At 38.6% G+C, this 19,720-nt stretch overlaps 1 protein-coding gene across 1 annotated transcript in view; it reads left to right on the plus strand.

Moving 5' to 3' along the window:
* The first annotated feature begins 13,797 nt into the window (after nucleotides 1–13,797).
* The window catches only part of FRMPD4 (FERM and PDZ domain containing 4), a 175,273-nt gene continuing 169,350 nt past the window's right edge, over nucleotides 13,798–19,720 (plus strand). Inside the window, 2 exon segments of the mRNA XM_036747287.1 lie at nucleotides 13,798–13,954; nucleotides 18,025–18,127. Of these exon segments, the coding sequence (XP_036603182.1) occupies nucleotides 13,798–13,954; nucleotides 18,025–18,127 (260 nt within the window).

Here is a 19,720-nt window from a genome sequence, read left to right on the forward strand (position 1 = left end):
GACAGTATGAAGCAAAGCTAATCAGCTTAACAAAACTATTTTCCCTGTATGGACAAGAGCAGATGTGAAAAATCTGATACTTTTTCCTTCCCAGATTGCAAATTTACACTGGGGTGATAAATACAAAAGAGCCGTTTTATCTGAAGAGGAAAGACCCTAACACCAGATGTGTTATAGTCCGCATGTGGAGGGCTTTGTTGAAGATTAAGGATACCATCTGGTTTATAGTATATCATAGAGAAGTTCTGGGCTGTTTCTGTACACTACCCACTCAAGGTTAGCAGCACTGCAGTGATCCCTGTGTGTTTTAAACGTCTGTGCCACAGAAAACATCCTAGATTCCCTGGGCTTTACAAAATATTATGTGGGCCTCCAGGGCTGCTTAAACAGCCTTTAATGTCGTTTTAAAAAAAAAAACTTCCAGGAGAATACGAGAAGTGTGCCTGAGAGGTCGTTTAATAGAGTCAGCATTCTTCCCAATCCACAATTCATTCATTCAACCACTTATAAAGACCCTACTGTGTGCCAATCACTGTGCTAGCTTCTGTGAATACAAAGATAAAAAACAAACAAAAACAAACAAACCCTTGACCTCAAGAAGCTTATATTCTAATGGATATTGTTTTGTTGTTCTTCTTCAGTAAATTAGTCTCGCCTGATTCTACATGACCCTATTGGAGGTTTTCTTGGCAAAGATACTAGAGTCACTTGCCATTTCCTTCTCCAGCTCGGTTTACAAGTGAGGCAACTGAAGCAGGCAAGGTTAAGTGAATTGTCCAGGGTCACATAGCAGGGTCACGTAGCTACCTCCTAAGTGCCCCGTAAGGGGATTGGACGCTTCAGTCATTTTTCAGTTGCCTCTGACTCTTTGTGAGCCCACTTGGGGTTTTCTTGGCAGAGGTGCTGAAGTGTTTCGCCATTTCCTTCTCTAGTCCATTTTACAGATGAGGAAACTGAGGCAAACAGGGGTAAGTGACTTGCCCAGGGTCACACAGCTAGGAAGTGTCTGAGGCCAGATTTGAACTCAGGAAGGTGATTCTTCCTGACTCCAGACCTGGCACTCTATCCTCTGTACCACCTAGCTGCCCAACTTAGGTTTAGTTAATAATAATAGGATTATTAAAATAAATTATGGTGGCTGATCCTCACAACCATCCTGTGTAAGGGAGTATATACATATATGCGTGTACATATGTATACATACACGTATACATGTGTATATATGTTCTATGTGTGTATATACCTGTGCGTATATATATATGTATGTATGTATATATAATTATAAATATTATTTTCCTCATTTTGTAGGTGAGGAAACTGAGGAATAGAGAAGTAGATCTTATATGGATAACATAGCTGGTTCGAGGCAAAGCCAGAATATAAACTACAGAATTTCTATTTTTAAATCTAGTGCCTTTTCCATAGGATCACAGATAAAAAGCTGAAAGAGACTTTATAAGTCATCTAGTCCAATCCCTGCATTTTCAGATGGAGAAACTGAGACCTTGAGAGAAGTTAATTGGCTGACCCAAGTCACACACAGAGCATCAGAGATGGGAATTTGAACCCAGGGCCTCAGACTCCAGAACACTATACCATAGCTGCCTCTGAACTTCAAGAATACATATTTTTTCCAGGATATACATGAGAAAGAGAGAGAGAGAGACTAGGAGAGAGACAGAGAGAAACAGAGAGACAGAGCCAGAGCCAGAGAAAGTAGACAGAGTAAGTAGATAGATAAATAGGATAGGAGAGAAGCAGAGATCCGATGGTGGGAGTCAGTTTAATGGGAGGAGTCTTAGCACAGTGCCTGGAACATAATAGTTGCTTAATAAATGTTTATTGATTTGTTGATTGACATGAAATTACAGGATTTGGGCACTAGTAGAAGAAAAACAAGTCACATTCATGCAGCACTTCATGTTTACAAAAAGCTTGACAGATATTATCTCATTTGATTTTCATAAGAACCTTTTGAGGTAGGCAGTATGAGTTGCCTTATGCCCATTTTACATATGAAGAAACAGAGGTTCAAAAAGATTGGTGACTCACTTAAGGGCCGATAGATAATTAGTAAATGGTAGATCTGAGATCCAAACCCAGATCTTCTCACTGAAAGCCCAGTGTCCTTTGCACTATGCCAGGCTAGATCCTTCGGAGCTACACTCAGGAAAGTGAGAGTCTCTGTTCATCCCTTCAATGCCATTCTTATCCAAATTATAATATAACTTGATATAATATAATATAAAAATAATGAGCCTGAACTACATCTAGTCACAACTGGCTATACCTAAAACAATATTAGTTACTGAAATGTGTACAGAACTCTTAGGTTTGCAAAACCTTCAGTCCTCAGCAAAGTAGTGCTATCACTTACCCACTTTACAGATGAGGCAGCTGAGGATGAGAAAGGACAAGAAGCCTGCCCAGGGACGATAGACTGGCAATCATCTAAGGCAACATTTAAACCCATGCTTTCCTGACTCTGAGACCAATGCTCTACCCCTGTGGCCAAGACCAATTTCTTTACACACTATAGACAGAGCATCTTTGCTGCTACCTGTCCCAGCCCTAACCACCCAAACAGTGCCCTTGCCACCACCCCTTGCCACTGTTTTTGTTCACCCTCTGTGCCAATGTTAATGGTTTCTAAACGCAAGGCTCCCTTTGCAGACCTTTCAGCTCAACACATAAACCACAGAGAAGGTTGCTTATGCTAATGAGCCCATCCCAAGCCAGGAGCTCTTTTTTTAGGTCTCCTCACATGGTGAGCTGAATTAATTCTTCCTGATAGATTGAAGGCACCAGTGTTCTCTTCATGCTGAGGAAGAAGTGCTGGAGGGTTTCATTGAAAACCTTTTCTGCCTAGTATGCAGAGGTAGGCCGTCTATGAGCACATGTCATTCCTTTTGGAATGAAACCTGTCAAAAACAGGATACTCCGAAACTGTTCGCTCCATTTTGCTGTACTCACTTTCCACCTCAATTAATTTGCTTGGGTATTTTTCAGTTCAGCAAATCCCCTGGCCTGGGTGAGTGTGTTGTTCAGGGCGTAGCCGACTGGCGAATCTCTGACTGTATTCTCCCAACCTCAGCACCGGAGCTCAGTGAGGCATATTTGGCAGGTACAAAGATGCTGCCTTTTCAGCTCATTAAAAACAGGAGTCAAGCTTCTTTTAAAAAAAATCAAATACAGTGGCAAAAAGTGCTTGGCTCACAAAGAAAAAAAGCTGCTTCCTTAGGGAAACTTTAGTGTGGTTACATTAGCATTGACTAAGAGACAAGGGTTGGTATTTTTAAATTCCCTGGGAAAACAGGTTTCTCAGATAAAACCTACTGATAAGAAAAAAAATAATAATGTAAGATTATTAAGGTGAAGACCACAAAGAAAGGCAAAGAGGGGCTCTTAAGATGAAGGAAATTGAACAGGAGGTTCTACCAGCAGCTAGCTGTGTGACCTAACTTAAATCACTTGACCTCTCTGGGCCTCCTTTTCCTTAATTGAAAAACGAAGTAATTGGACTAGGTCAGAAGTTCCTAACCTGGGATTCACATATCCCCAAGTTGTCTGTGGATAGATTTCAGGGGCTTCATGAATTTCTTTTATTACTATTTTGATAACTGTATTTCAATATAATTGATTTCTTTAGCACTCTTACATATTTTATTTTGGGCATTTAAAATCTTTATTCTGAGAGGGAGCCCTTAGCCTCCACCATATCACAGAAGTAATCTGTCACACACACATGCACACACACACACACACACACACACACACAGAGACACACACACAAAGAATCCCTAGACTGCTTATTTGTTGCTTGCCTTCTCAAAAAGTAGGGAACGGGCTGGAGAGAGGGAGAGAATTTGAAATGCAAAATTTAAAAAAAATGTTTTTTAAAAAAAGCACTACATGATCCTTCCGAAGGAATGCCTTTCCTTATCAAAGTCTTATGTTTCCATGGAAAACAATATATCGAACTTTGTGGTTCTCTTTTTAACACACAAACTTGTATATTGAGGCCCAAAAGTCACACAAATAGCAAGAGAGTAAAGAAAAAGCTTTGAACTCAGGTCCTCTGAATTCAAATACAACACACTTTCTTCCTTCAGCATATTGCCTCTTTACTGAAGGAAAGTTACTCCTATCCTTCACCCCAAGTACTCAATTTTTCATTTTCATCTTTGCTGGTCTCTCTTAGAGGTGATGGGAAATTAGCCACTGATAGAGAAGTGAATATTTGTGGCTTTAATACAATCTTCATATAACCTGAAAGTGTTCCTGTACCTCCCAAAGTACATGTAAGACCCTTGAGGGTAAGGGGGAGACCCTTTTGTTTGTATTCCTAGTGTTTTCTGCTCAACTGTTTTTTCAGTCCTGTCTGACTCTTCATGACCCCACTTAGGGTTTTCTTGGCAAAGATGCTGGAGTGGTTTGGCATTTCATTCTGCAGCTCATTTTACAGATGAAGAAACTGAGGCAGAGTTAAGCAACTTGTCCGGGGTCACACAGCTCCTACATGTCTGAGGCCAGATTTGAACTCAGGAAGATGAGTTCCTGACTTCAGGCCCAGCACTCTATCCACTGTGCCACCTAGCTGCCTCATTCCTAGTGCTTGATATATAAATACTAAATAACTGTTTGCTTATTTGCTTTCACAAATGCACAGTTGTAGGTTTTCATGGGTCTTAGAGAGCTAGATCCCCCAGTCTAACTCCCTCATTTCACTGGTGAGGAAACCCTAGGTTCAGAGAACCTAGGTCTTATGTTAACTAATTTATCATCTTATTACTATTATCATTTTATCTTCATTTCTTTCTGTCTTTTATCATTATTTTGTCCATAGTCTCACAAGTAGTAAGTAGCAGAGTAAGCTGGAATAAATGGTAAGGAGCAGGCTCTTCCCGTATTTTGAAAGCAGAATTGGATTTTGGAGCTGTCCGTGGACACATGTATGTGTGAATGAGGGCATGTGTGAAACCACTGATGTTTAAGTTTGTGGGAGAATATATTGCCTGAGGTCCCTTCCATGGCTAAAACTGTAATCCTATTACTCTTTGAACTCAATCGCCTTTCCTTTCTCTACAGATTACATTCCTATCTGCACCATGTGGCCATTCATTTGTCCCCAAGTATAATGAAAGAATGTACCTAATGGCAGAAAGTTCATTGTATTTGTGTTACTGTGACCAAAATAACCAAGGTACAACAAAAGAGGACCATTAGACCACTAGACCATTAGAACTCCAACCGCATTCACTGCCAACCTTAATGTCTTACGATTTGCTCATTTATCTTTGTTGTTTTGTTAGTATTTTGGACCTTTTCAACTTTTATACAAACAACTACAAATTTATCTTTATTAGTTTTGGCCTTATATTTATTTCTACTTCAAAAGATGTGGATTTATTTGTATTAACCTTATATTTGCCTCCTACTTCAAAAGATGTGGATTTATTAGTATTAACCTTATATTTGCTTCCTACTTCAAAAGATGTGGATCTATTAGTATTGGCATTGTATTTAGTTCCTACTTCAAAAGATGTGCATTTCTTAATGTGGATACCCCCTTCTCTACAACCTTTCTATACCTTATCAGATAGTTTCATATACTGCTTTTACCATTGCCAATGATCAAGGCTGGTCCTTGGTTATAATGGCTCATAGAACCCATATCCAAACTCCAGATTGTTAGGAGCTGCCAGACTTTCCTTGCTGCCCTACCTGCATAGCCTTAGAGAACCCTGGGTTACCTGAGTCACCATGAGGAACCAGATTGGGATTTTGGAGGAACCTGGCTCATTTAGATCATAAGGATTTTCTGATTGATCAGGGTTCTAGGATATAATCTATGGTTTCAAAAAGGTGGTGGGAGGGAAGCCATACTATGAATAAGCATATTTCTACTATGGTTTGCATAGATTTCAAGGGGAAGGTGCATTAATTTCATAGTTTAAAGCCCTTGGAAATATATTAGAAAGTATCTCAAAGGTTCTGCAAAAATCTCATACAACTCAGAATTTCCAAAAATGGAGTTGGTCATAAAAATTTCTTAACCTACATTGGACCTTAGACTTCATCTCATCCAACCCCCTCATTTTACAGATGATGAAAGTGCGGTCAGTGAAAGTAAAAGGATTTGCCCAAGGTCATGCAGTTAGCTGGTGGCAGAACCCACATAGGAAACTATGTTTGCTTCTTTTGTTGTGTTGTTGTTGTCTCCTTCCCACTATACCACTGGACATTCCTCATGGATGTAAAGAGTGTCATGAAAGAAGGTAAAGGGGTATTTCCTCAAAGATTTCTGCTTTCCTCTTTTATTTGATGTGGAACAGGGTTAGTTTCACAGATTGTTTCACAGAATTATAATTTCAGTGGAGGTGACCAGAGTTTTGTCCCAAGGCACCAAATTTAGAGGAAACTGATGGTAATTGCAGGTCTTCAGGATGCTGTGAAGAACTATTCTCCATCCTTCCTTGCCCCGTTCCATCAAGGTGGCTTCTCCAGCAATGGTCCCGCATCTATACCAGAGTCTCTGCAGAACTGCCACAGAGTAGTGCCCTAACCCTTTCAGCCTTTCCCTTAATACTTTAGACATCTTTCATGAATTTACCCCAGGAGCAAAAAATTCCTATTTCAAACTCTGCTCTTCAGCACGGAGAGTTAAAAATTGCCTAAAACTCTCCTCTCCTTGAAGGCAATTGTATAATTGTGTACTGTTTCACAGTTTGGGTTTTTTTTTAATCTCCTGAACCTTGCACGATGCCTAGCACAGAGCAGGTGCTCAATAAATGCTAATTGAATGGTTAAGCTCAACACCAATTTTACACAGTCAATTTCTGATAATCTGCATGATATGATTTAAGGGCTTCTGGAAAGGCTCCCTGCCCTTAAATATTTTTCCTATCCATAGTAAATGAAATTCTACCATTAAAGATTCATTCCTTTAGATTCTTTTCCCTGCTCCTATTTTAAAATTCAAACACACCTGGAGAGGGTAACACAATCTAATTCACACTAAAGTATTAATGACTTATCAGATACTCAAACAGGAGAAAGGCAGGCAGGGAGAAGGGAAGAGCACTGAGTATTTAAGAAAGTTACAGAGAATGTGGAAAAAGAGATAGAAAAATATTAGGGAGAACGGGTCAAAAAGACAAATGTATATTATTAATTCTGTTGGATACTATTACCATACCGAACAGGCTACTCACCATATTTAGAGGAAAGCAATCAAGACTTTCCATCTTTTTTCTACTCGAATTTCAAGGAGGTATTATTTCAATCAAATAAACATTAATTAGGAGTCTTGTCTCTGTTCCTTGGTCCAAACTGTTCCCCATGCTTGAAATATACTCTTTCCTAAGCTCCACATGTTAGGATCCTTAGTCTTGGTCAAGGCTTAGCATAGGTGTCACCTCCTACAAGCCACTTTTCCTGATCCATCTAGTTAAAGAGATAATTCATTCTTAGGACACCAAGGATGTCATGCTTCCCTTCATCATGAAGGCAGGATTTCACCATCTCTTCTTCATCCCACAAGGAAGCATGAGGGTCATACCTTCCATCATTCAAAGGAGAGAAAGCCCTACTTCTACCTAATCTAGATCTTCTCCTAGAGGAAGAGTACCTTCCCAGCTTCAGTTGACTACCACTTCAAGGCAAAAGGACATTGTCAATGTTTTTTTAAATGGCTGCTCCTTCTGTGACAATGATCCTTTTAGGGTATGGGGGGAGAGGGAGGGAAGGATAGAGGTAGTTGATATAGAATCATCCCAGTTCCCTGTGTGGCCACTGGTCCAGCCTGAGGTATCCACACAAACCATCTTTGAACCCCTTCCAGGACTGTATGGTTTAAGTGACATTTGGGAACCATACTCCCCTGCCAGTCCTGTTACCTAAAGCTGTCATCCATACCTGCATTTTATCATAGTCTACTCACTATCTCTTGGAGGGGAAAAGAACCTGATTCAGTTTTAGCTCTTTCTGGTTTACTAGAAACTCCTGACACTAAGAGTTATACATAAATGATTCTCTCTCACAACATGAGAGCATTTTTTCTACCAATCTTTTTGCTTGTCAGGATTTTCTAACTTTAGCTGGGTAAAAAAAAAGTGCAAGGTGAAGTATTTGAGTTGCTACCTCACTCTTATCAATTGTACACAAGGAGAGTCTTCTGACAGCTCCCATACCATCCCCACCCAAATCTCCAGCCACCTCTTTTTTTATTGCATTCAAACCATATGCTTGGCCAGATGGCATACCCACATCTTCTAGGGAATTATAAAATGACCTTCTTTAAAAGATTTTCTCTTTGGAAAAGATTAGAGAGAAAAAATTGAATTAACTCTGAGGCTGTAGTAATCATCTTGGCTTTGATTTCATTGAGCAGAGTTCTCATTTTCAAGCTGGTCTCTTAGTCCAGGACATAAAAGGTGAGCTGCTTTGGTTAATAGAGATTTTAAAAAAAAAAAACCATTAAACTCAAAGTCAGGATGCCTGGGCTATAGCTCTGCATTCCACAACAGTCCATGTGACCTTGGGCAGGTCACAGACTCATAAGATCATAACTTTAGAGATAGAAAGGATTTTAGATGTTATCAAATCCAACTCCATTTTACAAATTAAGGAAACTGAGGTCAAGTGACTTGCCCAAAGTCACACAGTTAGCAAATGACAAACCCAGGATTAGAATCAGGGGTGGGGTGGATCCAGTTCAAACTTGTTGGGAGAGCTGAAGTTAAATTTTCAGTGTGAGCATTTATACCCTGGAAATTGGCAATTACTACAAATGAGGTGTTAATTAATCATATTTGATTGTCTAGACCTAAGGAAGTGATGGAGAAAATATTAATGTTAATGAAATAGCAAAATAGCAAATATTAATGGTAAATGTAAATGAAAGTGTTAATAATACAAATTAAACTTAAAAGTGTGTATGCAGTAATACTGCTTTTTTTCCCCAAAAATCTAATTGTTAAACTTTTACTAGCATATCGCTGATTGGAGCCCAAGTTCTCTGACTTAAATCTGTGTGACTTTCCACCATACCACATGGTCCCTTAAATTATTAGAACTTAAAGAGAGTATAGAGGTGACTTAGTCTAACACCCTCATTTGGCAAATCAGGAAAATGAGACCAATGAAGACAAAATGACTTCCCCACGTTATTCAGACACAGTTATTCAAACTGGTTCAGTTTGAGCCTCATATTCCTCATCTGTAAAAGTGATAAGTACATTAACTTTGATTATCACTCAAGATTACCCCAGAAATCAAATGATGTCATGACTGTGAAAGCCTTTGAACACCGGGTTGCCCACATGTAAGATATTGTTTTTGGTACTGTTACATTGGATCTATGACTATCGAACCAATTCGTAAAAACCAGTTGACATTTTCCTAGGAAGGTAAATTCCACTTCACCAAGAGACCCTCAAAAATAGCATCAAAGAAGGTCAAATGAGATAATATTTGTACAGTGCTTAGTATAGTGTCTGGCACATGGTAGGAGCTATCCAAATGCTTATTTCCTTACACCTTCCAATATCAGGATAGTCTAATGACAATATACTGACTTGTAGGATTTCAATTTGGGTTTTTTTTTTTTATTTTTAAGTGATTAGTATTTGTAATTTGTCATCATTTAATAATTAAGATAATATTCATAACAATAACAATGATGTAACAACAACCACAAATTACAAACTGGATGAACCTCTTTTTTATATACATGTACTATCGTGTTAAACATATTTCCACATTAGTAATGTTGTGAAGAAGAAGGAGAACAAATGGGAAAAACCACAAGAAAGAAAAAATAATATAATGAAATTATATGAAAATTTTGCACATGAAAATAGTGTGCTTCAATCTGCATTCAAACTTCTTAGTTCTTTCTCTGGATGTGGATAGCATTTTCCATCGTGAATCTTTTGGAGTTGTCTTGGATCTTGTATTGTTGAGAAGAGCTAAGTCTATCATAGTCGATCATTGCACAATGTTGACATTACTGTGTACAGTGTTCTGCTGGTTCTGCTCATTTCACTCAGCATCAGTTCATGGAAGTCTTTCCAGGTTTTTCTGCAATCCATCTGTTCATCATTTCTTACAGCACAATAGCATTCTATTACATTCATATACCACAACTTGTTCAGACATTCCTCAATTGATGGGCGTTCCCTCAATTTCCAATTCTTTGCTACCACTGAAAGGGCTGCTATAAATATTGCGTACATGTGTGTCCTTTTCCATTTTTTATGATTTCTTTGGGATACAGACCTGATAGTGGTATTACTGGATCAAGGGGTATGGACAGTTTTATAGCCCTTTGGGCTTGGTTCCAAATTGCTCTCCAGAATGGTTGGATCAGTTCACAACTCCACCAATGATGCATTAATGTCCCAATTTCCCCACATCTTACCTAACATTTGTAATTTTACTTCTCTGTCATCTGGTAGGTGTGAGATGGTACCTTACAGTTGTTTTGATTTGCATTTCTCTAATCAATAGTGATTTAGACAAATTTTTCATATGACCGACTATAGATAGCTTTAATTTCTTTATCTGAAAACTGCCTGTTCATACAAGATTTCAATTTAGCCAAAGCCTGAGGCCAAAATTTCAAGTAGCCAGCTTTCAGAGACCTTTGAGAATTTCTGTTGTGATTAGAAAAATGACCACAGGCAAATGTGCAGCCTTCCTTTTTATTGTACACATAATTCTATTTGGTACTTTCCACATTCAAAATGTATCCTCAAATACTTGAAACAAATAAGGATTTTTTAATGGTATGGTGCAAGACTGGGGAACCTGCAGCCTCAAGGCCACAAATGGCCCTTTAGGTCCTCAAGTGCAGCCCTTTGATTGAATCCAAACTTCAAAGAACAAATTCCCTTAATAAAACGATTTGTTCTGTAAAACTTGTAGTCTGTCAAAAGGTCACCCAAGGACCTAGAAGGCCACATGTGGCCTCTAAGATGCAGGTTCCCTGCCCCTGGATGGCAGGAAGGGGAGTGTAGGGGTAAAAACTGAAATGAGGATTGGGGAGGGAAGGAAACTTGTGAAAGGAAGAGATAGCTTTCTTGTAATTCACCACTAGACTAAAAAGAAGCATTGGAATATTCTCATGATACCTGTGATCATGATTTGGGATAGTAAAATGATACAACCCTAGGGTCTGTTTGGAATAAATTAAACTTTGATACTAGAAGAATGAACAAGGAGAATGGTCAGAATGAAAGAGAATATAGTATGAAAGAAGGACATATATTATGGATCCACTTACATGCATTCATAAACAGTTTACCATTTGGACAAAACGGTCACTAATTACATCCTTACTAAAACTCTGGGCTCATTGGCTTCAAACTGATTTCTCTCTTTTCCTGTGAAAAAAAATGAGTGGGGTATCAAAATGGTGCTACAGTTAATCCTCAACTTTTGAGTAGGTAACATTTCTAGAAAACAGCACGAAAGTCAAAAACATGGATGATGATGCATTGAATTTATGGGAAACAGGAAATTGTTTCTGCAACCACAAAAACTGTAATTTCTTGCTATAGATTGCTGAAAATACACTTTTCTGCATAAACTCTTTATTAACAAAACATTAGTTCTGATTATATGCACGTTTCCTAATACAGTAACCATTAAATAACCCACAAAAAGCAAGACACAAAATAAAATTGGTAACATGCAAAACGTTTTCCCACTCGTAATTTTCTAGCAACATTTTGTGCTAATGTCTCAATAAAAAACCACATTATTTCAGATAATATTCTCTTTTCATAATACATGACATCTACAGTATCATAAATACTGTATAACAAGTAAACATCTTAAAACTAAAACATTTTTAAACTCAATCTTACCTTCCGCCTTGTCAGATGGAGTGTGAGGGCATTGTTACTATACTGGTGTAAACCACTCTACCTTGGTTGCCCTCTGAAAACCAAGGGAGAGGTTGCTGGGATTTTAGTCACTAGTGGCAGTGAGATCAGAGAAGTCTCACTATCACCTTACAACCCAGAAGACCTACACTATGCATTGGGGGCATGATTGCAACACAAAACTTGAATTTTAAAGGCAAACAATGAAAATATACAACAAATGCACAGGAAGTCCTTGACAATGATAGAGTGATCAAAACCAGGAAAGAGCATAGTAGGATCCAAGCCTCTCCACAAGCTTAATACATCATACTTCTCATTCCTTTTCTCTACTATACTTAGCTACAAATGTGTGTGCTTGCCAACGTGAAAGTGAAAATGAGGCTACTAATAAAATCACATGAAAAATGCTTGAAGTCTGGAAAGTTAAATGCCTAAATGTCGAAAATTGACTATTTAGAAAATGTATCTGTCAGATACTATCTCCAGATTCTGGTTCCAAACATAGAAGATTGGCCATAAGAGCCATAGTCACCACTCAAGTCAAATGTCACTAATTAACACTGCACCCAGATTATATCCAAACATTTGTAATCAGATGACCTTTCTTCCTCCTGTATATCCCCTAGGATTCTGCAGCTGCTTGGACTGCACACAATACCCAATCCACACTTTGCTCTCTCTCACCTATATCTTGTATTTTTTCATTCCCTCAAAAAACCATTGTTGTTTCTGGATGTTTGACCAGAAGGGCACACTGCCAGCTTTTTAATGCTGTGTTCAATTCTGACATTGTGATGGCCTGGGATTATGTCATTTGTGTTTCATTCAAAATGAAAACACAATACAGCAAAAAAAAAAAAATAAAGTCCTCATAGTGCCGTAGCTTTCATTAGAATGCAGGTCAATTCGCAGGTTCCCTGCACACACATTGTAACACAGACAACCTCAAATGGATTAGTCTGGTTCTCCTCCACCAGTCCAATAATGAGTTCAACTTCATTTTTCTGCAGTGATAATACTTGGCTTACTAGAAATGCTGAACTCTGGGAAAAATAAGCCTCCCATGGTGTGATAGACTAGTCTAAATTGGGTTGTGTATTTGGGTTCAGAAAAGAATGTTAGAAAGTTAAGAGATCATTGTGTCCAAGCTTCATAATTTACAGATGAGGCTACTGAGACCCACAGAGGCAAAACGGCTTTTCCAAGGTCACAAAGTTGGTCATTGTCGCAGATCTTATCACAGAATAGAGAAAGTTACTTTCTTATGTTTAAACAATTTGATTATGGTGCATATAGAATATACATATGAGGTGTTTTTAGTGGACATGCAGGGATTTATAATCCACTTTTTTTGGTTGTTCTGTAGCATACGAAGAGCAAACTCTAAAGGAAAAAATGAACAGCTAGACTGAGCTGAGAAAACAGAAATGCAAAAACACTTTGTAACTGAAAAGCACTGTAGCAATGTGGGGCATAAGGACTGGACCAGGTATTTCATCAGTGTGGGACAATGGTGCCAAACTCAAGTAGAAACTATGGACCACTAAACTAGACATAAGAATCACTGCAGGCTTTATATTCGTGCAGAAAGCCACGTATTAACATTATCTATGTTCTATTGTATTTTTACTTATTTTGTTAAATATTTCTCTGTTTCATTTTTTAAGGGGGGGTGGGGAGCACCTGATAATGTTGCTGCCAGAGGGCAATGCATTTGACTTAAGAGAACTGCCTAAAAGTGAAGCCACTTAAGTGACTTGGCTATGGTCACAGTCAATATGTGTCAGAAGTGGGACTTGAACCCAGGTTTCCTGGTTCTGAGGTCAACTCTTTATCCACTAATGTGGTAAGCTGTTATTAGTAGTTTTCATGATTCCTTTCTTCTGTGTTTGTCCACAGTCACATGACACAAGGGGTCACGTTTGAAGACCCTAGATTTGAAAGCTGCCAAATCATCCCTCCTGCTCCTCGACAAGTTGAGATGAGGAGGGATCCAGTGCTGGGATTTGGATTTGTGGCAGGGAGTGAGAAACCAGTGGTTGTCCGCTCAGTGACACCAGGTAAGAAAACCTGCAACCCTCCTGCCTCCTGCTGCTTCCCCTTCTAACCTTATCCAGCTATGAACTACAATGTAGGTCTCCTCCTAGAGCCCACCATAGGCATGGCCACCAAACAGATCCATTTATCTTTACAACTAGAGTTGGAGTGGTTCTTACAAATTTCTTGTAGAGGAAATTTCATTCAGCTGTACATTTTCAAACATGAGATTGGCCATTTTGATTGACCATCAGCAAAACTGATGAAATTTTATCCTTGGACACTGTTTCTTTAAGTGTGAACACATGATAGGAAAGACTATCAGAGAATCATAGATCAGGAGTTGGAAGGGACCTCAGAGGCAAGCTAGTTTGACTCCTTTATTTTATAGAAAAGGAATTGAGGCCCATGGAGATTAAGTCACTTGCCCACCCCAGCAAGTAATAAGTGGCAGAGGTTGAACTTGAACCAAGGCCCTCTGCTTCCAGTGTTCTTCCCACCATACCACAATGCCTCCCAAATAATTGGGGGGATGGGGGGAAGAAAGGCTTGTGCTATTATTGGTGCAAGAAATTCCGGATGCTGAAAATCCTTCTACCATTGTTTCATCTATTAAAGAAATTATTTATCCATTTCTCTGCTTGAGTCCTACACACACACACACACACACACACACACACACACACACACACACATTGTGCTATTTCTCTAATCCTTAGAGCCTTTAACATCATCCTTAAGGTATCCCTAGTTCCTCCACACCTTTGCAGAGTTCTGGAGCTATACCATTTAGAGTTTGTGGTTCCAAGGAAAAAAGTATGAAGGCTCATATCCCAAACTCCTAATCCAAAAGGATCAAATGTTCTGTTCTTCACGAACTTTACCAAGAGCTATTCAAGTAAACTCAAATTAATCAGTGACTGCCAAGGGTCTAAGTCTTCACTCATCTTATGTCATTCTCAAGATTCTTATGTCCTTCAGTATAGCATGGATTTTTCCATAACTATGGTACTTGAAAAATTGGTTCTTCCCTCATCTACACATCTGGTTGACTGAAATGATTGATTCATTTTTCTGTACTTGAAATATGGTAAGATAGTTCATGGCGGTAGTACATATCTAATGAAAAGATAGCTGACCTTATAGCCAGGACAGCCTGGGTTTAACATATGTGTGCATGTATACATATATACACACATATACATAAATACATATATGCATATATAGATACACATAAATGTATACATATATATTTTAGCTTATTTAAAGCTTAAAACTGCACTAAGTCTTTTGGGATACTGTGTGTATGTGTATATGTGTATAATAAATATAATAAAAATATAACTTGACTTTCTGTGGGCCGTATAATCAACTCTGAATACTTCACAGGCCTTGGTCATTTGGCCATCATGAGTCCCTTAGAGTGGCAATTCTCCCCTTCTCTGTTTATACTTTATAGCACCATATAATAACTTACCCCCTCTTGCCCCTGTTATCCCTTCCCAAATTCAAAGTCACTAATGCTTCTGGATAGGGAGGTTTGAGGGGCTAAGGATAAAAATGAAAACAAAATGATTTCCATTCATTTTTATCCTTAAAAAGTTAAATAATATGTGTTGCTGTCATGCAACTGACAAGATGTAGATTTTACTTCTGTGGAAGAGAACCCAGTCTGTTTAATGAAGTGCAAAGAATGACTTCTTCCCTGAAGAGCTCCACTGATTCATAATTTGGAAGGAACAAGGAATTGTGTGTGCAGAATTTATGTTTCAAATCCTTCAGCTATCAACCTGGTGGCTTTTAATGGGGAGGAGGTGGTTTGGGCTAATGATGGACATAGGCAGTTTCAAAATTGTATTTATAAGTTGGTTGTTTGGGACTTGGTTTGTATTTTTCCATAAAAACAATGTTCTGCATGGTGCTTGGTTTCCCTGGACAGCCCTATTTAACTTGGAATTGTGCCTGAAATATGGTCCCATTCTAGTAGTTCTATTGAACTTAATCATGGCATGTAATAATGTTTCTATGGGAAAATGTGTTGATCATTCTCTCTCCCTGGCTTGTGTCCCCAAACACATATACCTAACTCTACTGTATCCCTGGTACATGAATTGGGGATTCCACCTTTTTCATCCCTAGCACCTTTTCTGGAATAACCACTGGTAATGATTTCCATGGTCTGGGCATCAGACAGCGAGGAGGGGCTCAGACAATTTGATTCAAGTCAACCAGCACCTTTTATTTGCCAGATATTGTGGTGGAAAACACCCACTGATCTCAAGGCACTCGTTTATCTCATATCTCTTTTACCTACTATAAAACCTTCCTGGGAAAAGCAAAAAGATTTTTTTAAAAAACAGATAAAAGTAATCTATAAGCTTGCTAACTCTGCTAACTTGAGCTCTGCCAATGGCTAGAAGCAGTCCCCATCTGTCCCTTGGGCCTGCTGTCACCACCCTAGACATGCATGTACCTGGCACCGATCTCTTACTGGGTCACAGCACAGGTTCAGGACAGATCTTCTGTGAGTTATCATACCTTATCTCTAGGCATGCTGCCCACTTCCCTGCCCAGATCCCCAGTTTCTTCTCCCTGCTTTTTTTTCTGGCTTTCTAGTCTACACTTTCTACAACTATCTCTTGCCAAAAGGAAAGGCGATGCAAACCTTGCAGTCAAAATCCGACCCTTGCCTGAGCCTCTCTGCCCCAAAAACAACCTACACTAGTGTGGGGGTAGGAGAGAGGGCCAGAGTAAGATGATAAGAAAAGCCATTTATTGTCATTTATTTTCCCCTCCTCCTCTTTGCCCCTGCTGATTTGATCACAGCAGACTCTCCTATACTTAGCAGCAGGTGCCATGTTTGGAGGGTAGAGAGAGAGGCCTGGGAAAGTCCTAGATAGTAGAGAACTCTGCATAACGAGGGAAGAATCAGAAAAAGGAAAAGGGATTTCAACGTAACAGCTAAATTAAATAGGGCATCTTCCTTCACATTCATATTTCAGCTTGAAATGCATGAATCTAGAGCTACAATTAATATTCAAAGTAATGACTTCAGTGTGGTTGAATTCAAAGAGCTGATTATTTTGAAACAGGTAGTTAGCAATTGGTTACTCATGAATTTGATTATCCTAATGCTTGCTTTGACAGGTCATTAAAATGAGTTCTACAAATGATTTTATAAATTGCTTTGCGAAGGTCAATTCCACTTAAGTTTCAGTTTTGACACTTGTAACATGGATGCTCTCCTATGGATATAGTGGGATTTCTCTATCTCTCTCCACCCCTGACCACCCAAAATTAAATATGGATTTCAGTTTGTCCCATTCAGAGAGAAGAGTAATGAAAGCATAAAATAGGAAGCAATATGGTTTACAGGAAAAAGCACTAGATTATAAGTCAAGACACCTAAGTTTCAGGTCCATTTCTGCCACAAATAAGCCATGTGACCTTGAACATGTTGTGACTTCACTTCTCCAAATCCTCAGTTTCCCTATAAAAGCAAGAAGTTAGACTAGACGATCTCTAACATCCATCCAGCTCAAAATGTCTGTGTTTCTACCTTTATTGGCTATATGCTCTGTCATACCTAAAGACATGTTCATATTCATTGCTTTAAAAAATAATTCAAAAAATAATACCATTGACATTTGAAAGGAAAGACTTGGATTCTATCTTTATGGGGACTGACATCTGGGTGAAAACTGAAAAATTCAATCAAATGTCAAGTCCATCATCTACCTAGGTACATGTAAATAATATTCTACTTCCAACTGAATGATATTTTCTATTTTTGCCAGATGTTTGGCTCAGGCAGATGTGACTTTACCATATGTAATAGAATTTTAAAAAAAGACTTAGAAGCCAAGAACGTATTCAGTTCTTGAATCATAAATGAACACTCAGAGCCTTGAAGCATTGGCTGTGCACCTAGGGAGAAGCCCTTTGCTTCTAGAAGAAGCACCCTGATCCTTTTGCTATAGAAGATATCAGTTCTGCAAGAGAATTGTTTCCAAGTGCTGAGGCACAAGAAATGAGGCTGTCAGTGTGTTAACAATCATCAGCTAACTGGTACTTAACTCTCATTTGTCTCCAGGTGGCCCCTCAGAAGGAAAACTTATCCCAGGGGATCAGATCGTAATGATTAATGATGAGCCGGTCAGCACCGCTCCGAGGGAGAGAGTCATTGACCTTGTCAGGTAGCTGATCCATCTGTGACTTTGTCCTGTAATGTACAAGCATTATTACACTGTCCTGCCATAGAAATTGGCAGAGAGAAAGGTTTTTCCTATGGTTCAGGACTGAAAAACCAAAATAATACATTCAATTTTTAATGAATATCCAAACAAGTTCTGGTGAACTGTTCATTATGCATCTTAATGAAGAGAAACCCAAGGTACCTTTTCCCCTTTGACGAAGTATAGGTCTCAACTCATAAACTCTTCTATTTCTGTTGCTAAATACAAATCGGGTTGTTTTTCCTTCGTATTTTCCCCATGGATTGTCAAAGTACTCCCAGTTTATCATCAGAAGTTAAAACACCTAACTTCTGAACTAAACTCAAGTGAAATGTGTAAGAATAACTATGTGTATTTGTGTATGTGTACATCTCTCTGGATACAAATGAATGCCAATTCATTCAATTCTTTTCACATTTGAGTGTGATCCATTACTGAATTTTCAGAAAAGTAAGCAAGACAAAAAAAAAAAAACACCACGATGTGTTCAAATGTGCTTAGTTTATTTGTGTAGACATCTTGAGAGTGACTTCATTATTTCATGTGCCTGATAAAACACTACAGAATATCATTTGTATTTTTTACATAAGTAGTAAAACATTGATAGGATACATTATCTTAGGAATATATCAGTATTAAAACCTGGCTGAGAATTAAAGCAAACAAATGAAAAACAAAATAGCATGTTGGGAACTCTACTTTCTACTCTAGTTTCTGCTTTCTAGTTGCAGTAACAATAAATTATAGACATGTATTGAGAGGCCATGGGGTAGGTGGGATAAGCACCAGCCCTAGAGTCAGGATCCTAATCCCAGACCTGTGTGATCTTGGTCAAATTACTTTCTGGACCTCAGTTTCCTCAACTATAAAATAAGAGAAAGGATGTTGGACTAGTTGTACTCTAAGAACCCTTCCAGCTCTCATTCTTTGATCTTATGTGCTGTGGGAATATACTATAGAAGCAATCAACCAAGTGTTTTATTGTCTGTTATGCTCCACATCCTGTTCTAGGTACAGGTGATGTCAAGACAAAAATGAAACAATCCTTGCCTTGAAGGAGACTATAATGAATGATCTATAGTCATCATTTGAGTACCATATAGACTGAAAATTTCTAATCATGACTAAAAGGGCAGAAGAATTGTAAATAGAGTTGTAGGTCACTAATATATACAATCTAATGCTTTCTGTCAATTTAAATAGAGATAATTATCTTAGCCCTCTTACTTGTGTTCCTGTCATGGCTTCCCTCTACCAGATCCCATAAGGAAGTGGAAGTCACAGAGTAATGTACAGATAAAGTTTTCAGAGCAACATCTTAGAAATTTTATTCTCCCACATGACTTGGCTTGGGCATGACAAAGGGAATGCTCTATACTGATAGCTAAACTCAACTTGCCAGCAACCACATAAGAATTCTTATACCTTCCTTCTCTGTGGATTATGCAGGCATGCACCTATCATGCCTTCCTCTTTATCATCCTTCCAAATTCCTCTCCTCCCTTCCCAGAAGCACATCTGATAACAGACGCTCTCTGCTACATCTGTGAATTA

This window comes from Trichosurus vulpecula, chromosome 2 (genome assembly GCF_011100635.1).
Source record: "Trichosurus vulpecula isolate mTriVul1 chromosome 2, mTriVul1.pri, whole genome shotgun sequence".
In the NCBI taxonomy this organism is placed as follows: Eukaryota; Metazoa; Chordata; class Mammalia; order Diprotodontia; family Phalangeridae; genus Trichosurus; species Trichosurus vulpecula.